At 33.5% G+C, this 18,779-nt stretch overlaps 1 protein-coding gene across 1 annotated transcript; it reads left to right on the top strand.

The window, feature by feature from the left end:
• The first annotated feature begins 7,582 nt into the window (after nucleotides 1-7,582).
• Nucleotides 7,583-14,454, top strand: LOC145670592 (uncharacterized). Its single transcript, XM_081739390.1, has 2 exons — nucleotides 7,583-8,109; nucleotides 13,608-14,454. The coding sequence occupies exons 1-2, from the start codon at nucleotides 7,757-7,759 to the stop codon at nucleotides 13,639-13,641; spliced, it is 387 nt and encodes a 128-aa protein (XP_081595516.1). The 5' UTR covers nucleotides 7,583-7,756; the 3' UTR covers nucleotides 13,642-14,454.
• Nucleotides 14,455-18,779: the final 4,325 nt, after the last annotated feature.

Genomic DNA, 18,779 nt, shown 5'->3' with positions numbered 1-18,779 from the left:
CCGGTTAGATTTTATTATCTTGTTACCGACTGAGTATCGTCCTCACCTACGGGTGTAGGCGTACTGCGACATGATTTATAACAATGTATTCATTGTTGTAACTATTGCGTTACTGCATTTATATTTGCCTCCAATTTTGACCTTAAGGACTGAGTAAAAGTTTGTGTTAAAAATTATCACTCTGGGTGATTTCCCTTTTCTTCTTTATGTGTTCAAAGACTAAGTGAATACTCTTTGGGGAACTTCCCTTATTATAAAAGGTTAGTGATTCCAAATGTTATCATTGGCCTGGAATAGCACTAAATCGTAATTCAACTATCAGTGAATTGTGACAAAAATTTAAACGAATTTATCGAGAAATAAGATATACAAATGAAAGTGAATCACGATATAGCAGTGAATAAGTACCTAAATGGCCGAATCTTGCATATCGTGCGATATTTCAATATTAAATTTCGTGCTTACGTATGTGGGAAGAGAGACTGAGCAGTTGTACAAATCATGAAGATAAATAGGAAATAGAGAAACAACCAGAACCTAAACTAACCTATCCTAACATAACTTTGAAAGAAGGAAATGACAAAATATGTAAAGAAAATAACACAATTGTCGTCGTAAAAACTGGTACCCAACTTGTGCACAATGGCCGCCACTTCTCTCATACAGTGTTACTTATGGTACAAATCAATGTTATTTACGTTACTAATAATGATAAGATCAGAAAACCCAAAGAACAAACCTCAATAAAGGCACCTTAAGAGCGCGTGCCATATACGCCGTATCGATACTTCCAAACAGTGTTGTTTGGTTATTACTTACGTCCACAATCTTACAAAGATCAATAATTTCATTGTGGAAGGAAAGGAACGTGTTAAAAGTGCACAAACACGTCCGTCACCTTGCCGCGTCTCCACCCTCTAAGGACCCACCCTTATAAGACACTTACTTAACCATTTTCTCTCGTTCACAGAGTTGGCTGTGGTAATCAAATATATGCAGATCATTTTAACTGGCAACTCCAATCGCTGTAAAGCCTCACGCCAGCTAACGTTGTACAAGGGTAAGAAGAGGCTAATGTAAACTAACACCAATTAGGTAGTCACTGATGCTTGTACGGTTGTGGAAATAATTAATAACCAAATAGCGTTATTTTGGAGTACCGGGACTGTGTATAGCGTGCTCGTAACATGGGGTACCTCCTGCCAGCCTTTTTGAGGTTTGTTCTTTGGGTTTTCTGTTTTTCACACTTATTAGCAACCAAAATAACACTGATTTATATCACAAGCTACATATATGAGAGAAGTGGCTAATGTAAAATAATACAAGAAATGCTCCTTCCCTCATACAGCATTGCTATGGTACAAATCATCGTTATTTTGTTGCTAGTAATGTCCACAATGCTAAAAAGAGCGGTGTAGAGGGTGTGTGTTTGAGTACAAGGACACATAAACGTTTTTGGCAATGTGACCTTGCACTCAAAACTCCAAACACTACATCTCCTTTTTGAACTCTGGACGTTACTAGCAACGAAATAACGATAATTTGCACAATAGCCAACGCTTCCTTTTGCGCGCAAAGACACATTGCCGAAATTGTGTGCCCTTGTACTCATATGCCCGCACACTGCATACCACCCTTTTTAGCACTATGCACATCATTGGCAATGAAATAACGATGATTTGCATCATAGCCGACGATGCGCGACAGGAGCGAATCTGACCTATTATCGCATCTTTTTAGGATACCGTACTCAATAAAGCAAACCTGTTCCGAAATTACTTGGTACAACGCGTTAACGGCGCATATCGTACGCAGCTCACGGTAGAGTTTTTCAAGTTTTACTGACACCATGTGTGTTTATTTTACCACTTCTGAAACAAACTCACATAAATTTAACGAACCTATAAGGAAGGGGGACCAGCTAACGCAACGCTTCCCACATTGGTTTACCGGTTTTTAGATTTACGTACACCTATTATGGGCAATCATATATCAATAGAAATACCTGCCGCTTTGTTTATAATCCTAGCGAGCACAGCACTGGAATTTATGTACGCCGAAAGTTTTCATTGCGTAATGAACTACAACCACTTATTATATATAGGTTAGGCATGCTACTGAACATATCAACAATGACATATAATTATAAAATTGCATGAAAACTTACCGAAATCCAGCAAACGGAATCCACTGCTTGGCGGACGTCTGGCGGTTCACCTGATGCATTCTGGGTAGGAATGACTCCTGCTTCCACAGTATGAACTAGACGTGAAAATCTGGTAATTTCAACATGAAAAATATATCTAAATTACGTAATTGTGTTTTCTTCTGTTTTAATATTTGTTTTACTTTCCATTATATATATATATAGCCATAGTCGTGATTGTGCTCCAGAACCCAAACATATTTTGGGTAATCGCTATGAAGTATGTGGTATAGTAAAGCCGGGTGCAAGGGCGAAAGATATCTTGAGCATAAGTCATTCTTTAGTACAATGTGATTATCTTGTGGTGTGGGCTGGAGCTAATGATGTAGCAAAAAATGAATCGGGTGAGATATTTAAAGAAATGGGTAAATTTTTAGAATCTTTGAAAGGGGTGAATGTTATTGTAGTAGGTATACCTTATAGACATGATCTAGCCAATTTCTCTTGTGTAAATGATGAAATATGTAGAGTAAATAACAAACTCAGGAAGTGGGTGAAGCTATACCCAAACTGTACATTTGTTGACGTTGATGTAGAGAGATCTTGCTTCGCAAGACATGAGCTTCACCTAAATAAAATAGGTAAAGAAAAAATGGCAAAAACACTAGCAGACATGATACAAAATAAAACCAAATTGCAACCAATTCCTCTGCCGTGGCATGAAATTAATTCCCCAATCATCTCTGATGGTCAGACCAATATGCCAGTAATGACCGATACAAATATCCACGTATGAGCAAGAAGTAACGATTCAAGTGCAAATGTAAAAAGTAAAGATTCAAGTGCAAAGGTTGTAAGCGACCCAAATGCAAACTTTGGGAAGGGAGAAAAACAACAGAAACCAATGAGAAACAAAAAGCTTCCAAAAAACTTATCAGATGATTTTTTAGTGATGATAAGCACAAACAAAACAAACCAAACATAATTCCAATAAAGGTATATCACCAAAATGTGCAGGGGTGGAACACTCAAAAAAGGCTTATGTTAGAAATAGCGATGCTAGATGATTTACGTGATGTAGATATTATATGCTTAACTGAACACTGGCACAAGGTAAATGAAATAGAGTACCTACATGTAGAAGGTTTCAAATTACTAGCAAATTCATGTAGATGTCACATGAACAGAGGGGGGTCGTGCATATTGGTTAAAGCAGGCTTGGATGCAAACAAAAATACGAAATTTGAAAATTTTAATGTAGATAAACATTTTGAAAGTAGCGTAGTAGAATTATTGCAATTAAATTTAGCTATAGTATGTGTATATAGAACACCTGACGGTAACTTAGACTTATTCACAAACAAACTGGAAACAATTGTTAGATATTACCAAGAAAGAAGAAAAACGTAGCAGTAATAGGGGATGTAAATGTTGATTTTTTGAAAACTGAAAAGATTGATTTTAAATTTAATGCTATGTTAGAAACATATGGATTGAAAGCAATCGTACGAACACCTACTAGAATAACCGAAAATAGCAAAACAGCAATAGATCAACTTCTGATAAATAACTTAATATTAAATAGTCATGCTAGGGTTGTAAACACTGGGTTTTCTGACCATCTCGGTCAACTCTTCACTATTAATGTACCAATAAATAAAAGTACGTCTTTAAAACGGGAACAAGAAAAAATACACGCATATCGGCGGAATTTCAATACAAATAATATTATGCACTTTAAAATGCAAATTAAAGATGAAAATTGGGAATAAGTATTTTTGCACAATGACGTAAATGAAGCCTGGAGCGTTTTTCTTGATAACTTTAGTTACTATTTCAATGTAGCTTTTCCCAAAAAGAGTGTTACTTTACGAACAAAAGCTTCCAAACAATGGTGTACTCAGGGTATTAAAATTTCCAGTCAAAAAATGAAAACACTAAACTTGTTAAGGAAGGAAGGAAATACTACTGAAGCATTCGAAAAATATTACAAGAAATATAAATATATATATAAACGTGCAATTATAGCAGCAAAACAAATGCATAACGAAACTATAGTACAGCATTCGTCTAATAAGACCAAAGCGTTGTGGTCATTAGTAAATATGAACTAAAAATAAATGAAACAAGAGAAAATATTACTGAAATAAAACGCAATGATGAAGTAATTCATAACTTACAAATGATTTCAGACACATTCAATTCTTATTACACAAATTTAAGTAGAATATATGACAAACACAAAAATAGCAACCAATTTGGGAAAGTTAACATAAGAAATAATCTAAATTCAATATATATATATCCTGTAAATGTGACCGACGTAATAAAAATTATCAATCAAATGAAAAATAAATGGTCAGCAGGCGTTGATGAAGTACCTCCTGCGCTTATCAAAAAAGTTGTAAACAGTTCTCTAGCTGAAGCTTTATGCTATTTAATAAACCTTTCTTTCCAAACAGGAGTATTTCCTGATAAATTAAAAGTTACCAAAGTCAAACCAATTTATAAAAAGGGAGATAAAATGGATATCAGTAACTATAGACCAATTTCTATTATTACAACATTTGCGAAAATATTAGAATTAGCAATGAACAAACAGGTTTCACTGTATTTACAAAGTACTGGAACAATTTCAAAATATCAACATGGATTTATTCAAGGAAAATCAACGGACACCGCTATTTATCAATATCTGAATTACGTAAGCGAACTACTAGATAAAATAAATAAGTGCATAGGATTGTTTTTAGACCTTACAAAAGCGTTTGACTTAGTGCCTCATAGAGATCTTTTATATAAAATAGAGAAATGTGGAATAAAATTAGTAATAAGAAACTGGTTTCGTTCATATTTGACAGATAGAATGCAGGTGGTAGAAATAACTAGAGTAGATGGGAGAAATTCAAAATTAACTACTTTCACATCTACAATGAATAAAATAAAATGCGGCGTACCACAAGGATCAATTCTTGGGCCATTACTGTTTTTGATATATATAAACGATCTCCCGGATAATTTAAACTTTGCAAAAGCCACATTATTCGCGGATGACACAAGTGTAGCAATAACAGGCGAAAACCAACAACGATTAAATACTAACATAGAAAACACCGTAAAACAGCTAACGAACTAGTTTGATCATAATAAGTTAATAGTAAATTCAAAAAAAACCTTGTCAATAAGTTTTAAATTAACAAACAACAATCTAGATAAAGGAAGTATAAAAATAGGAGAAAACGAAATAAAACAAGTTAGTTTTGTAAAATTTTTAGGTGTACATATATCAGCAGATTTAAAATGGGATTATCATATAGAAAAAATTTCGAATAGGTTAAGAAAAATGTGTTTTGCCGTACAAACCATCAAAAATACTATAAACCGAAATACAGCAAAAATATTATATTACTGCTCATTTGAATCTATATTAAGATATGGATTAATATTTTGGGGAAATACTGTAAAAAGTAGAGATATTTTTGTTCTTCAAAAAAGAGTTGTACGAATCCTAGCTGGTGTAGGACCCCGAGAGTCCTGTAGGAAATATTTTAAAGAACTAGCTATACTACCTTTACCATGTTTGTATATATATTGCTTAATAGAATTTGTAAGATCCAACATAAATGAGTACATAACAAACGGTGACATGCATGGATACAACACAAGAAATAAGACTAATTTTCATCCACCAAACCATAGAACAGCAATGTACGAAAAGGGGGTAAAATATGCTGGTATTATGCTATACAATAAGTTAGCAAACTAATTAAAGGTAATCAAGTCTAATGTTACATTCAAAAGGAAATTAAAAGAATACCTATTGTCACATTGCTTCTATACAATAGATGAATATAATCAATTAAATAGTCACAATGTAAATTGTAGTAGCAAAGTAACAAGATAGGTTCATTTATGTATAAGGTATGCTGTAGTATTTGTATAATGATATTTCAAATTACTGTAATGTATAAAAGTATGAATTATGTTTAACAAATGTGCCTAATATATATGTACTGAATCAACTAACCATGACGAATCCCATGTACTATCGGAAAATTATTTCCAAGTTTGTACAGAATGGAGGATAAATAAAATGAAAATGAAATATATATATATATATATATATATATATATATATATATATATATATATATATACCTAAAATCAACAATGGCCCACTGTTGGAAAAAGGTTGGTTGAATTCAACTATTATTCCAACGTAAAATGATGTTGGGCCAACACTGGGACTTGGTTGGTTGCTAGTTACCGCCTAAAGAACACTGGACCAACGTTGCTTTTGTCACCAAAGATCAATGCAACCATATTTTAACGTTGGCCCAGCCATTTTGGTTACATGGGCTATGACCATCCGACACCAATCGAATTTAAACACCGTTTGCGGCTTTTGCTTATGGGGAAAAATATAAATGAAATCCCTCTTTCAAATGAAGTTGGTATCGCGCAAGAAGATGATGGAGATTTCTTGACATCGAAATTATTAGAAGGAATTGTACCAGATATGACACAACCCTTGTCAATGATTGAAGGCGAAACCGAAATCGAAAATATCTTTGTATCAGATGACAGAACACCTACCGAATCGCCGGCTATTGAACAACAGACAGATTGCTCAGTGGAAGGGTTTCGATTTCTTGCTGGATACATCGCTCATCAAGGAAGAAAATACGACACATCAATGGGTACACTATCTAGAGATGTACTTTCTTCCATACCCGGTACAACATCTGAAGGGAGCTCCTCCGTGGCTAAGCGGTTAGCGTGGGAGAGTCGGGTTCGATTCCCCGCGGGAGCTCAGGTGGTTCGGATTCCACGTTAATCAGTAGGTCCACGTCTCATATAGCCTCGCTGCTGAACGGGACGTTAAACCTCAAATCAACAACAGCATCTGAAGTTTGGATCGAGTTTCTGTCGCGTGGTTATCTCCTCGTTCCAGGAATGGATGTCAAAAATGAAAGGTTTTGAACTTATTTTCAATGACATTAATGGTACCAGCACTATGTCCGGTGAAAAAAACATTGTAAAAAGAGAACCGCGAAAATAAGTGAAAAGTATCCTGATATGAATGCACATTTAATTAAGATATATGTAAGAACTAGGTCGTTCATTCGCATAAAATACATGAATAATAGAAATAAAATTCTAAAACCAAAAAATGCCCATAAAATAAAATCTCGACTAGGCATGCCTCAGCCACAGTTAGGCCTACAACAAACAACTAAGCAGAAAAAGGCACGTAGGTTTATTATTTAAAATTATTTATTATTGTTTATTTCCTGTGCAAACCTTGTCTTGTCTTGCTTGTGGCTGTGCGCTTCGCGTGTCTGCTTCTCTACACTTTCTCGCCATTCTATCTGCTCCTGCAGTGACGTCATTTCACCAGCCAATCAGCGTCCCTTTACCGATATAACCCAGCTTTATTCATTCTATTAACCTTGAATCACTTTACGAAAGAAATACGCAACCGCAGAAGATTGGAAAAATAAAGTTAATTTTCTGAAAGTTCTCGTAAATCATTTCATTAAAACACTGGCAAACAATATAAGGGAAGTATAAGAACAGTGTTAAATTCTTATATATTTTGAATTCACAATGGCTGGTGAGGCGTCTGTTAAGTTGGAATTGATGTGTAAAGAAGAAATTGTTTATGACTTACCTCAGGAAGATCCACTCGAAGGGAAAGGGTGGACATACGAACTCATGACTGACAAAAAAGAGTTAATATTATGTACAACGGAAGGAGAGCAAACAATGGACAAGGGTACAGCTTTGGTTGTGAAAGTGACCGTTGATATGCTGAAATCAGAATTTGCAGAATCAGATCCTGCATTAGAAAGTAATTTAGAAACGCTAAGAAAAATAGTGGTTCAGGAGACTTGCGGGTCGTACTCTAATGACTCCCAACAATTAACCACAAAAAATTTAAATTCAGTTCGGCCAGAAAGGTAATGTTCATTTCTTCATATACTAATTGGTTCAGATTGATAATACGGTTACATGGGTTTGGAAAATCGGTTAAAAGAAATGCTTCGCAAGAAGTATTTAGGTATGGGAGATATCTCAAACGTAAGTTAATAAATCTACAATTTGGAAATGGCGCGGCACACATACACTATCTGTATACCAAATAATAACAAGAAATCGATTTTTTGTCAAGATATAAAGGAATATATATTTTTTCAAGATATAAACTACTACTCATACAAATCTTATGTAGTTTATATCTTCATAAAAAAAATGATTCTTTTATTATTGATTACACATTACTCACTAATTGTTGCACATATTTAAAATATAGGTGGTCGACGATATTGTTTTATTTATATAGAAACTTTTGTAAAATAAGAAATCGCGAGAATGATATTCATCCTAAAATTTTCCAAATTAAACGTGGAATGTATTATATTGGAAAAAAAACTATGAACGTTTGTAATTTTACTCAGGATTTAGCTCAAATGGATCTAGCCTCATTTCTCCGAAGGGCTTAGAACGACATTAACAAAATACAAAATAAAGAATAATTTTACCACAATGGATGTTCATTAATTGTAGAGGTCCATACACAAATCCATTTCATAGCTGCACTAATTTCTTTCAAGGAAGTCGACTTTTTATATTCTCAGCAATCATTTGTAGGGTATGGACCTCCATTTCTCAATATAGGATCACTTTAGGGGCTTAGTAAACGTACATGATGTATGTATTATTGTACAAACAACTATAACGAGCATGCGCTAGATGGCCAGTAAATAGAAGATTGCTATGCAGATTAATGCATTACGCAGAATGTTGGTAAACGAGGATAGCGCAAAATACTGTATTTAGGATAAACTTACATGTCTTGCGTGTTGAATGTGTACTTGAACGTTCCTAAGTTTTTTATAGGTAACATTCTGAAATGCTTTCTTTGCTTGCATATTTGTGTTCCGAAGTACCACAATACATTAGGGACGTAATTTCTTAATTATGTGGATTCCTTCATTCCCAAACATTTTTCTAGTCCCGTGTCATGATTTGACACATTGAATTTTGATACTCCATTTCGTTTACAGTGGTTACTAGATACCGTAACACAAGGTTAATTTGCACATTGGTCGTTAGTTTGCACGAAATATGAAAAGAGTTTCATAGTCCTCTGTCGGTACAACCATGAACTGTAAACAGGAAGTTTCAACTACGCTGTAAGATTTTGGCTATTTTGTTGGGGTTAGCATCAGTTCTAATTACCAGGAGGGTTTGTTGTAGTGGTATGAAAAGCAGTTACTGTAAAAACAGCCTAAATTTAAAAGAATTTCCGTCAAAGTTAAGTGATTTTCGTAGGATACTAGTGCGTTTGATTGGACTTTGATGCAATTCTTTAAACTGAAATGTGAAACTTTTCATACGTGGGGTTCCTTTCAACAACATACAAAAAAGTATGTTGAACATACGTTACTTTGCAATGTTTTCATTCAGTGTTTAACCATTTGGTTAGAGTGCAGTTTATGCCGAACAAGTGATTTTGTCACCGAAAGTGGTATTGGAGAAACAAAATCACAGTCACTGGAACAGGTACGGAATCGTTTTTATTCTTTTTGTTGAGAATGTTGTTTTGGTGTTTTAGCGATCGGTGTTAGTGATATAGTCTCTTGTGCTGTGATTGGTTGGTTGTGTTGACGTCGCTGATTGGTAGTTATGTACTAATGTGCGATCATGCTGTATGAATGAATTTGGTAGTCGAACATGTGTTGCTTTGGTGAAGGAAAAAGAAGGTAGTGAAATGTGCCAACTGAAGTTAATTTCGATGTCGGTTCGTTCTTGTAATATTGTCCAGGATTTGAACAGACCGTTTTGCGAGTTTGATTGTTCTGATATTATTATTATTTTTTGCTTAAACATGTTTGTGATACTGAAGTGAATTCGTATCGTTTCGGAATATTGTGTGGATTGATTTAACATTGAAAAGAGTTTGTTCGGTAGACGCAAATTTACTGTCGGTCAAATGCGCTGTAGGCAAAGGTGGATAGTCGGTGATATATGCCGTGAAACTAATGAGATACTTTTGAGTGAGTGTAGTGAGAACTCTCGCAGTGCTGATTCTCTTTTAAAAATTATTTCTAAGCATGTACAAATCCTGATTATTACTGATTGTTGGAATGGGTACGTGTTTTTTTTTTTCGTCATGCTGCATTGATTTATAATTGGTGGTGAGTGTTACTTTATTTTTTTGCTGTTAGTTTTTCGTATTACGTTAGATTTATAGTAGTGGTTTTATTATTTATTGTGGTTTTCGATGTTTTCTTTACGAGTTCTTAAGTTTCTTTACGAGTAGCCCCCCATTTAGATCTCAAAATTGATAGTCACCGTTTTACCTGAATTGATTTCTCGGAAGACTTTAGAGTCAGTTCTCAAAGATATTGCCCTTGTACTTAGTAATTGAAGAGTAAATTCTTAATGAGTGTGGTAGATCATTTGGTTAGCAATCGTAATATATAATCATTGTTATGATATATCTTAGTTTGCTGGTGAAGTTAGATTACGATTGCTTATTAGGTGGTCTGCAAAACTTCTGCAGAATTTACTTTTCGATTGCTTCGATTCATGGAATTATTTTTGGGAACAGATCTCTGAAGTGTTCCGAGGAATCGGTTCAGGTGAATCGGTTCCAATAAATGTTTGGCATAAAGTGCACTCTTACCAAACATTTTACACTCTACACAAAACTGCATGCATTTTATTAACATTGATATTATAATGTTGGTATCGGTATCAGTACTTACTTTGGTTGTTCCATTATCTTGGTGAAATGTAATTTATTTTTCCTTGTGATGCTTCACTGATTTATAATTAGTGATGAGTGTTTTTTTTTTTAATTTTTGTCCTTCTTACGTTAGCTTTATAGTAGTGGTTTGACTAAATATTATTTTTTTTGGATGTTTTTATGGTGCGTGAGTAAGGTGTGGGTGGGGTGGTAGTCCCCATATAGATATCAATATTGATAGTCACCACTGCACCTGAATTGATTAAAAATGGTGTTTAGTAACATTTTGGCCCTTGTCTTTATAATATAATTCTTAACATTGTACATTATTTTGACTCGGACAGTAACTAACCGATTCAGCTGATCCGGTTCCGGGAGCAAACTGGAGCGTTTTCGGAATCATTCCTAAACTGCTTCCGACACAGGATCAGATAAATCGTTGCAGTCACTGTTTGAGTCAAAGTAAAGATTTGCCTAAAAATCTATTCCTAGTGATTCCTACGTGTATAAGCTGCAAGCCCAATCCCCAAAAGTCTAGTGATTATTTTAAAAGTATTTTTAAATGAAGCGCCTCTCATAGTACTTTTCTGGATGTGCCACTGTTCATTATTTGTTTTCTAACAAGCAATCCGTTCTACCTAAATAGGAAATTTACCTTAATTTAAAACACAGGAAGGATCCAGTGGTAATAATTTCCTGTCTAAACGGTATTTTGCACTGATGCAAATTAACCCCTAGTAAAGGCCTAAATGCCTTCTCCCAGTTTTACGTTTTTTATGACTTTATAACGTTTCGCATTTCAATTTCAACTACTGCATCTAAGTCCCATTATACAGGGTAGTATTCTACGGAACAAATTTAGCTTCGACGGAAATTCTTATAGATGATATCTGTTAAATTCTATCATCCTTTTCAGTGACTTTGCAGCCTTTACCTCTACTAGAACAAACTTTCCCGGTAATTTGAACTGAATTAACCGCAAACATTATAGCCGAAATACAGTTACATGTTATATCTTACGGTGGCAATTGAAACTTTTTCTCTACTGTTCATGGTTTTACCGACAGAGTACTGTGAATCTCTTTTCAAATTTTGTGCAAAGTAACCCCGTCTTATGGTACTTCAAAGTAGTATTATGCAAGACATCATAGTTTTGATTAAACGGTAGGTTATATATCATTATTTGGTTTACCTTAACTTGAGAAAAGGAAGTGTTAAAGATGTTATTAACTTACTCTTTATCTTTCCCTGTCATCACGTAAGGAGGATGAAGCTCGATTCGTATACTAATATATAAGAGCTAGTTATTACACACTTATAACTAACATTATGGAGTAGGGTACTATAGACGTGAAAGACCCCAAAATATTAGGAAGAGTAGAGATGAGAAAATGATCAAATAGGGCCGCTATCACTATCGAATCCATAGTCTTCTAGCGCAGTAGGTGCTTCTCATTGGTATTTATTTTAATTTTTAAAATAATAGTTATTATTATGATTATGATAAGGAATTAGAAATGTACCGGAAAAGACATTAAAATCACAAGATTGTTGCTTTCTAATTTATTCTTATCAGTTTCTTATTTCAAAATTTTTTGTATGCACATTTTTTGCCTGAACCTAGTGCTACTTCGCCTAGCGCATGGTAAAATACAAGTTTGTACAGTACTATAATATGAATTTTTACCTAATACTGCGGAAAAAATTTGCAATGTGTATGATTTGTTTAACATAACATTAAAAAAAATATACCAAAAAATATGTATTAATAATCATAACCGTGGACAATACATAATGATTCCAGTGATGTATAAAAATATTTATAATAATCTTTAAAACATTCAACGGTCGAAATCGAAAATGACATCAATAAACACTACAGTTTGGAAACACGTCTCAAATAAATAAAAAAAGTAAGAAATTATTTGTGATCCATATCTAGGCCCATTCTTTCTGTAAGGCCCTCGAAAATTTTAGTCATTTCACTTGTCTTTTAAATGGTGTGATTTCAAATTATAACCCCTATAATGAAAAGCAGAACGGACGCCATTAAAAGTTCCAAATTCTAAACATGTTACAAATTAAACGATTGGGTATAATTGTATAGCTCATACCTAGGATATTATTATCCCTTCCTAGATTTTAGAAAATGATAACTAATTATTTCACTCATCGGATAGCGATAACGTGATTTGAATTGAAACACCTCCACCGTAGTTCCTCAGAGCGCGTAAATGAGAAGTCAAAATTTAGAGTAGGTAAAAAAATAGAAGAATTGGATAATTTTAGTTTCTTTTATCTACGGACATAATTGTATGTTTTATATTGTATCATATAACAATAAATGTGTTTCTCTCAGTTATTACGGATAAGACAATTTCAAATTATGTCCTTTGTGTTGAGAAGCGGAAAAACTATTATTATGAACCACAAGTTTGATAATGTTTCAAGAATATGGATTTAAAATATTTTCCCGACTTGTTTCGGATTTGTACCTTTTATTTGCAGCTATTCTACAACCAACTTTACGGAATAAATAACTTATTTATTTTCATTTTTAGTAGTTAACTGTAACAAATTAGGAGTTTGTGCTTCTAGAATTTAGAAATTTGTAAGAATATCTTTAGCTGGAAACTACAAACAAAGTTGTATTTTTTGTATTGTATTGTATTGTATTGTTGAAAATTGTATTTTTATTTACAGCAATTGGAGGCTTAATTGTGCAGTTGTGCTTTGAAAGTTCTCAAGAAAGAACTGTCCAATAAATATCATTGTAAAGCATATTTACAAAGCTCATCCCAAAAATTTGGTTGTATATTTAGAAATTTACTACTCTGGCCAGATGTGATATATGCTTTGTAAGCCCGAATCTGGCCAGCGGGCTAATCATTTTATATATTGAGAGGAAGGTGTTCTAGTTTTTATTACTTTTACTTTAATGTTACTTAATTATGCACCAAGGCAGACGGTGATGACAGCAATGAATGAACGGTAGAGTGAAAAAAGTGGGAGGAAACGTCAGAATACCCCGAAAACCCAGGTACACGTTTTTGTTCTTGAACTAGAAAACCCGATTGACGGAAGCTAAACGAACTAGCAGAGCTTTACCACTGAGCCACCGTGTCTCCAATAAAAATAAAATTGTACCACTTTACAGCTCTCCTACAATACATATGTTATACTGATATTAATTTATTTTGCAATTCAGAATCTAACTAAAATATGATATAATTAAGAACATGCTACTCGAAACTATTGGCATAATAGATTTTGTCTCTTTTTTCCCTCTAACTTCTGCGCTGATGACGGGTAATTAATTAATGTAACTGATTGTAAAATTAATTTTCAGCACTTTTACGTCGGGAATCGAACTCGGGACCACGTGCACCAATGGCACACGCTAGCAATTCGAACAACGGCGAAGGCTTTATCCAAATGCACAAACTGTCCTATGACAAGACTAGTGATGGACAAATACCCGGGAAGATTCCCAAAAATGGGAATTTTCTTTGAATTTATGAACAATCACAAATGAAAATGCATTCTATTTCTATATATCAGTTCAAAGTTAAAATCGTTTTTATGTCACAGTATATTATTACATTTGTCCCCAGAGGAGTCTTTAAAATGCATATTCTGAAGGATGTTATGTTATTTTATTAAATTTAGAGAGAACGCATAAATGGATATTCATTTATAATATGTTCTACGAAAGAAAATGTGTTTCAAAAAAGGTATAGTAAGTCCACGTACTTTTAAACCACTAAAAAGTTTAAATTTACATGTAAATGGATATTCTATACTTGACTCTACTACTGATATAAACATATTAAATTTTACATGTTATAAACAAATTAGGTTGGGTAACTGCCACAAGACACATGTCCCATAATTTTGTCAACATTTAGGCATAAATATGTATGTTCACAATATTTGCAAGAGAAATTCTTATCTTTATAATTTTGCATGTAATATTGCCGCACGACATTTCTTTCTGCCCATTTCTCGAAATGTCATGCTTTAATTCACATGTAAGTGAAGTCCGAATACCTCTTCAAAAATTCAAGCCAGAGACAGGAGACAGACCGACGTCTATTACTAACATTGTTTCAGGGTTTATTATTAGTGCTATATCTCTATTTCTACGTAATTCTACATTATTTTACAAAATGTTTCCTTTTCATCATTTGTAAATTAGTACTTTGCTATTTTGGCTATTGTTTATCTTTGGTGGACCATCATATGCGCCTACTTTTTGCGATATTCTATTCTGATGCGGTTGTTTTATGGCTTCATATGTTAAATTACGTTTCCAACATTAAATTCAGACGGCATTGGCGAGCGAGCTGTAGCGAGTGAAGTCGGGATAGAGCCCCGCAGCGCTCTTTGTTTTCTATCTTCGTTACCAGCAATTCATTTCCTTTTCTCACATAAATCATTTCCTCTTACACTTACGGTTTGTGCAAATTCCCTACCGCCCTAAAAAATTGTGTTCGATACTTTCTTGAGTACTTCAACATCACTATCAACTCTTTTGTTCCGTAAATTGTCCTACGTTTTGCTAGTTTTTGGCCCCTATACTAAACAATTACCCTACTTTTTAGTTCAAATGGAAATGGAACTTAAGAAAATCATATTAGTTATATAAAGTACAGTCAAATAATTTTAGATTTTTTAACGAGCTAATTCTTTAAAAACTAGAAGTAAGTCATAATATATTAATATAAAGTTATTAGTCATATTGTTCTTACAATTTGGAAGATAAAGTTAGACATGGAAATAAATACCTTCCTGGAATTTTATAGGCCAGGAAGATAACCCTGGAATATTCAGGGTCTCAAATAAGAAAGTAAGAAATTGTTTGATTCATATCTAGGCCCATTCTTTCTGTAAGGCCCTCGAAAATTTTAGTCATTTCATTGTCTTTTAAATGGTGTGATTTCAAATTATAACCCCTATGGTAAAAAGCAGAACGCACGCCATTAATAGATCCAAATTCTAAACATGTTACAAATAAAACGATTGGGTATAATTGTATAGCTCTTACCTAGGATATTATTATCCCTTCCTAGATTGTAGAAAATGATAACTAATTATTTCACTCATCGGGTAGCGATAATGTGATTTGAAGGGAAAGAACTCCAACTTAGTCCCTCAGAGCGCGTAAATGAGAGGTCAAAATTTAGAGTAGGTATAAAAATAGAAGAAATGGATGATTTTATTTTCTGTTATCTACAGACATAATTGTATGTTTTATATTGTATCATATAGCAACAAATGTGTTTCCTTCAGTTATTACGGATAAGACAATTTCAAATTATGTCATTTGTGTTGAGAGGCGGAAAAAGTATTATTACCAACCACAAGTTTGATAATATTTCAAGAAAAAGGATTGGAAATATTTTCCTGACTTCGGATTTCCTTGTTTCAGATTTGTACCTTTTACTTTTCAGCTATTCTACAACCACCTTTACGGAATAAATAATTTATTTATTTTCATTTTTATTTTTAGTAGTTAACTGTAACAAATTAGGAGTGTGATTTCTACAATTTAGAAATTTGTAAGAATATCTTTAGCTGGAAACTACAAAGAAATTTTCAACTCGTTCTATTTCAAGCGCTTTCCAATTCGATTTTTTTTTGTTGCTCTGAGCCTACAGATGGTATGGTCCTACTCTGCAGATGGTATAATTTGAGACCGTTTCATTTCTTTTAGGCGAGTGAAATGAATTGAGATCTTATTCGAGAATATAGCCGAATGTAAGAATAACCCAGGAACGAACTTTGAAAAATTTCCCAACCATTCTATTTGAAACATATTGCGAAATTTATCAGCTATTGCCAGTTATTTTGCTTCTAATTGCAGAGAATGTGATTCAAGATCAAGATATTTCTTATTATTTGATTGAAATAAATTTTGTTACTCTTCTTTTAGATTTTAGGCAAGTGAGAATGGCCCAAGATACAAGTCCTGAAGGATTTTGTATTTTTTATTTAAGAAAAGCTTTGGAATAGAAGATTAAGAATAGATTTATTATTACAAAATAACTATGCAAAGTGTGTTTTTTGACAAAATAGAATCTTAGTACCTTTAACAATGTGCCCAACGTCGGCTTCTTCTTTTTAGTTTTCCTCTAAAGGGAAGTGGTGATTATGACTGCTAATCGTTTTCTGAGTAACGTTAGTTTCAGTTTTTGTTAAGGGGCAGCAGCATTTTATCAGCTAATGTTCTCGCAGTACTTTTGAGAACTGTATTTTATAATGGACTTTTCGTTCTTATATATAGAACTCCTGTAGCCTGACATCATCATTATTATTTAAATTCATTTCAGAACGATGTTAAGTCAGATTTCGTTTTGGATTAATGAGATGTACTCATAAAATGCCAGCGAAGCGTTATTTATTTATTTATTTATAAATTAGCCCTGTACAGTCCAGATTAGGAATATAATTGTAAATACGAAATTATTAAGTACATCCCGCCTTTCGAACAAAATATTTTAGTAGCATAGAAAAATATACTGTCTAAGCTGAATTTCATTCTGGATTGCAGGTTTACATTAGGAAAGCACGATCATGCCTATGAATCCAAGGTTTTATGAGAGAAATATATAAACTGCTTTAAGAAAAACTATTGTCCACTTTTATTATATTTCTTACACGGGGGAATATATTCCATGATCCAATCGAAAGTGCAGGAACGTGAGAGTACAAGGAGCCAAGACTGACGAGAAGGTTATGGTGCTAATGGTTTATAGTTTACTTGTGTATCTGTTTTTCTATGTATTTTGTGTTTCCACGTATATTTCCCTTTTTTTTAATTTAACCTTTTCTCAATTTTTAAAAGTTTTTTTTCACACTATTTTCGATTCAATTCCACCAAGAAGTGAGTTTTCTACCATTTTGTCAGTACTTGCGTGTATTGATAGCTGTTATCATACTTCATATTGCCTTTTTGGACACTTCCATATTTTTTCACTTAAAGATGTAAACGCTGAGCTATTTCATATAAAATCAGGCAGTTTACGAGTGAAGCTTCAAAATTTAGAGTTAAATTTTACATTTCAAGTAGTATTACCAGTTGGCGAAAAAAACTGGAAGGCTGAGATTTTTTCGAAGTCAGTTTTGAAATTAAAGATACTGATAATTTACCAGCAAAATATTCCATGCTTGACATTTGTTTGATTAGCACTTGCAGAGAGCTCAAAGCTCATAGGATACTAGCAAGTAGCAACATAGATATAGATATTTTCTATTTTGTATGCAAGTAGTATGAGAATCGTCAAAGTAATTTAAATGATATTTTTATAACTTGTTTATGGTAATGAACAATTTGTTAATCAACTAATTTATATTTTAACTGAGTGTGACGTGAAAAGTCACGAAATATAAAAACTGTATGCAAGGTAGCAATAATATCATGATAGGATAGCACATGATTTGGGTACTACTTTCGTAGTGTCATCATTAGCACAGCTGCGAAACTATTTCCAAACAAGCAAACGGAGTGAAATGAATTGTATATACTCAGTCAGAAATGTCCAGTATATACTGTATTCGCATCAATAGTAATTGTATTTAAGCGCAGAACTAAACTTTAACAAACTTGAAACCAGAAACTTAATGAAACGACATAATGATCTTACCTTCTTCCAGAAACTATTATGTTTAGACCTTGAATTTACCATATAACCATTGCCTCCAAGAGTCTTAGAAACACACAAATCTTGAGAGATAAGGTTGGTAGCTACTCTTTACATTTCTTATACGGTACAGCTTCTATACACTATTCATACAGTATACGGTACAGCTTCTACACAATATACATCTTACCTTCTTCTTTCAAAAAAAAAAAACGCAGCGAAATGATAGCTA

The sequence above is a fragment of the Thermobia domestica genome, chromosome 14 (genome assembly GCF_964235325.1).
Source record: "Thermobia domestica chromosome 14, izTheDome1.hap1.1, whole genome shotgun sequence".
In the NCBI taxonomy this organism is placed as follows: Eukaryota; Metazoa; Arthropoda; class Insecta; order Zygentoma; family Lepismatidae; genus Thermobia; species Thermobia domestica.
This window is presented reverse-complemented; position numbering and strand designations above follow the sequence as displayed.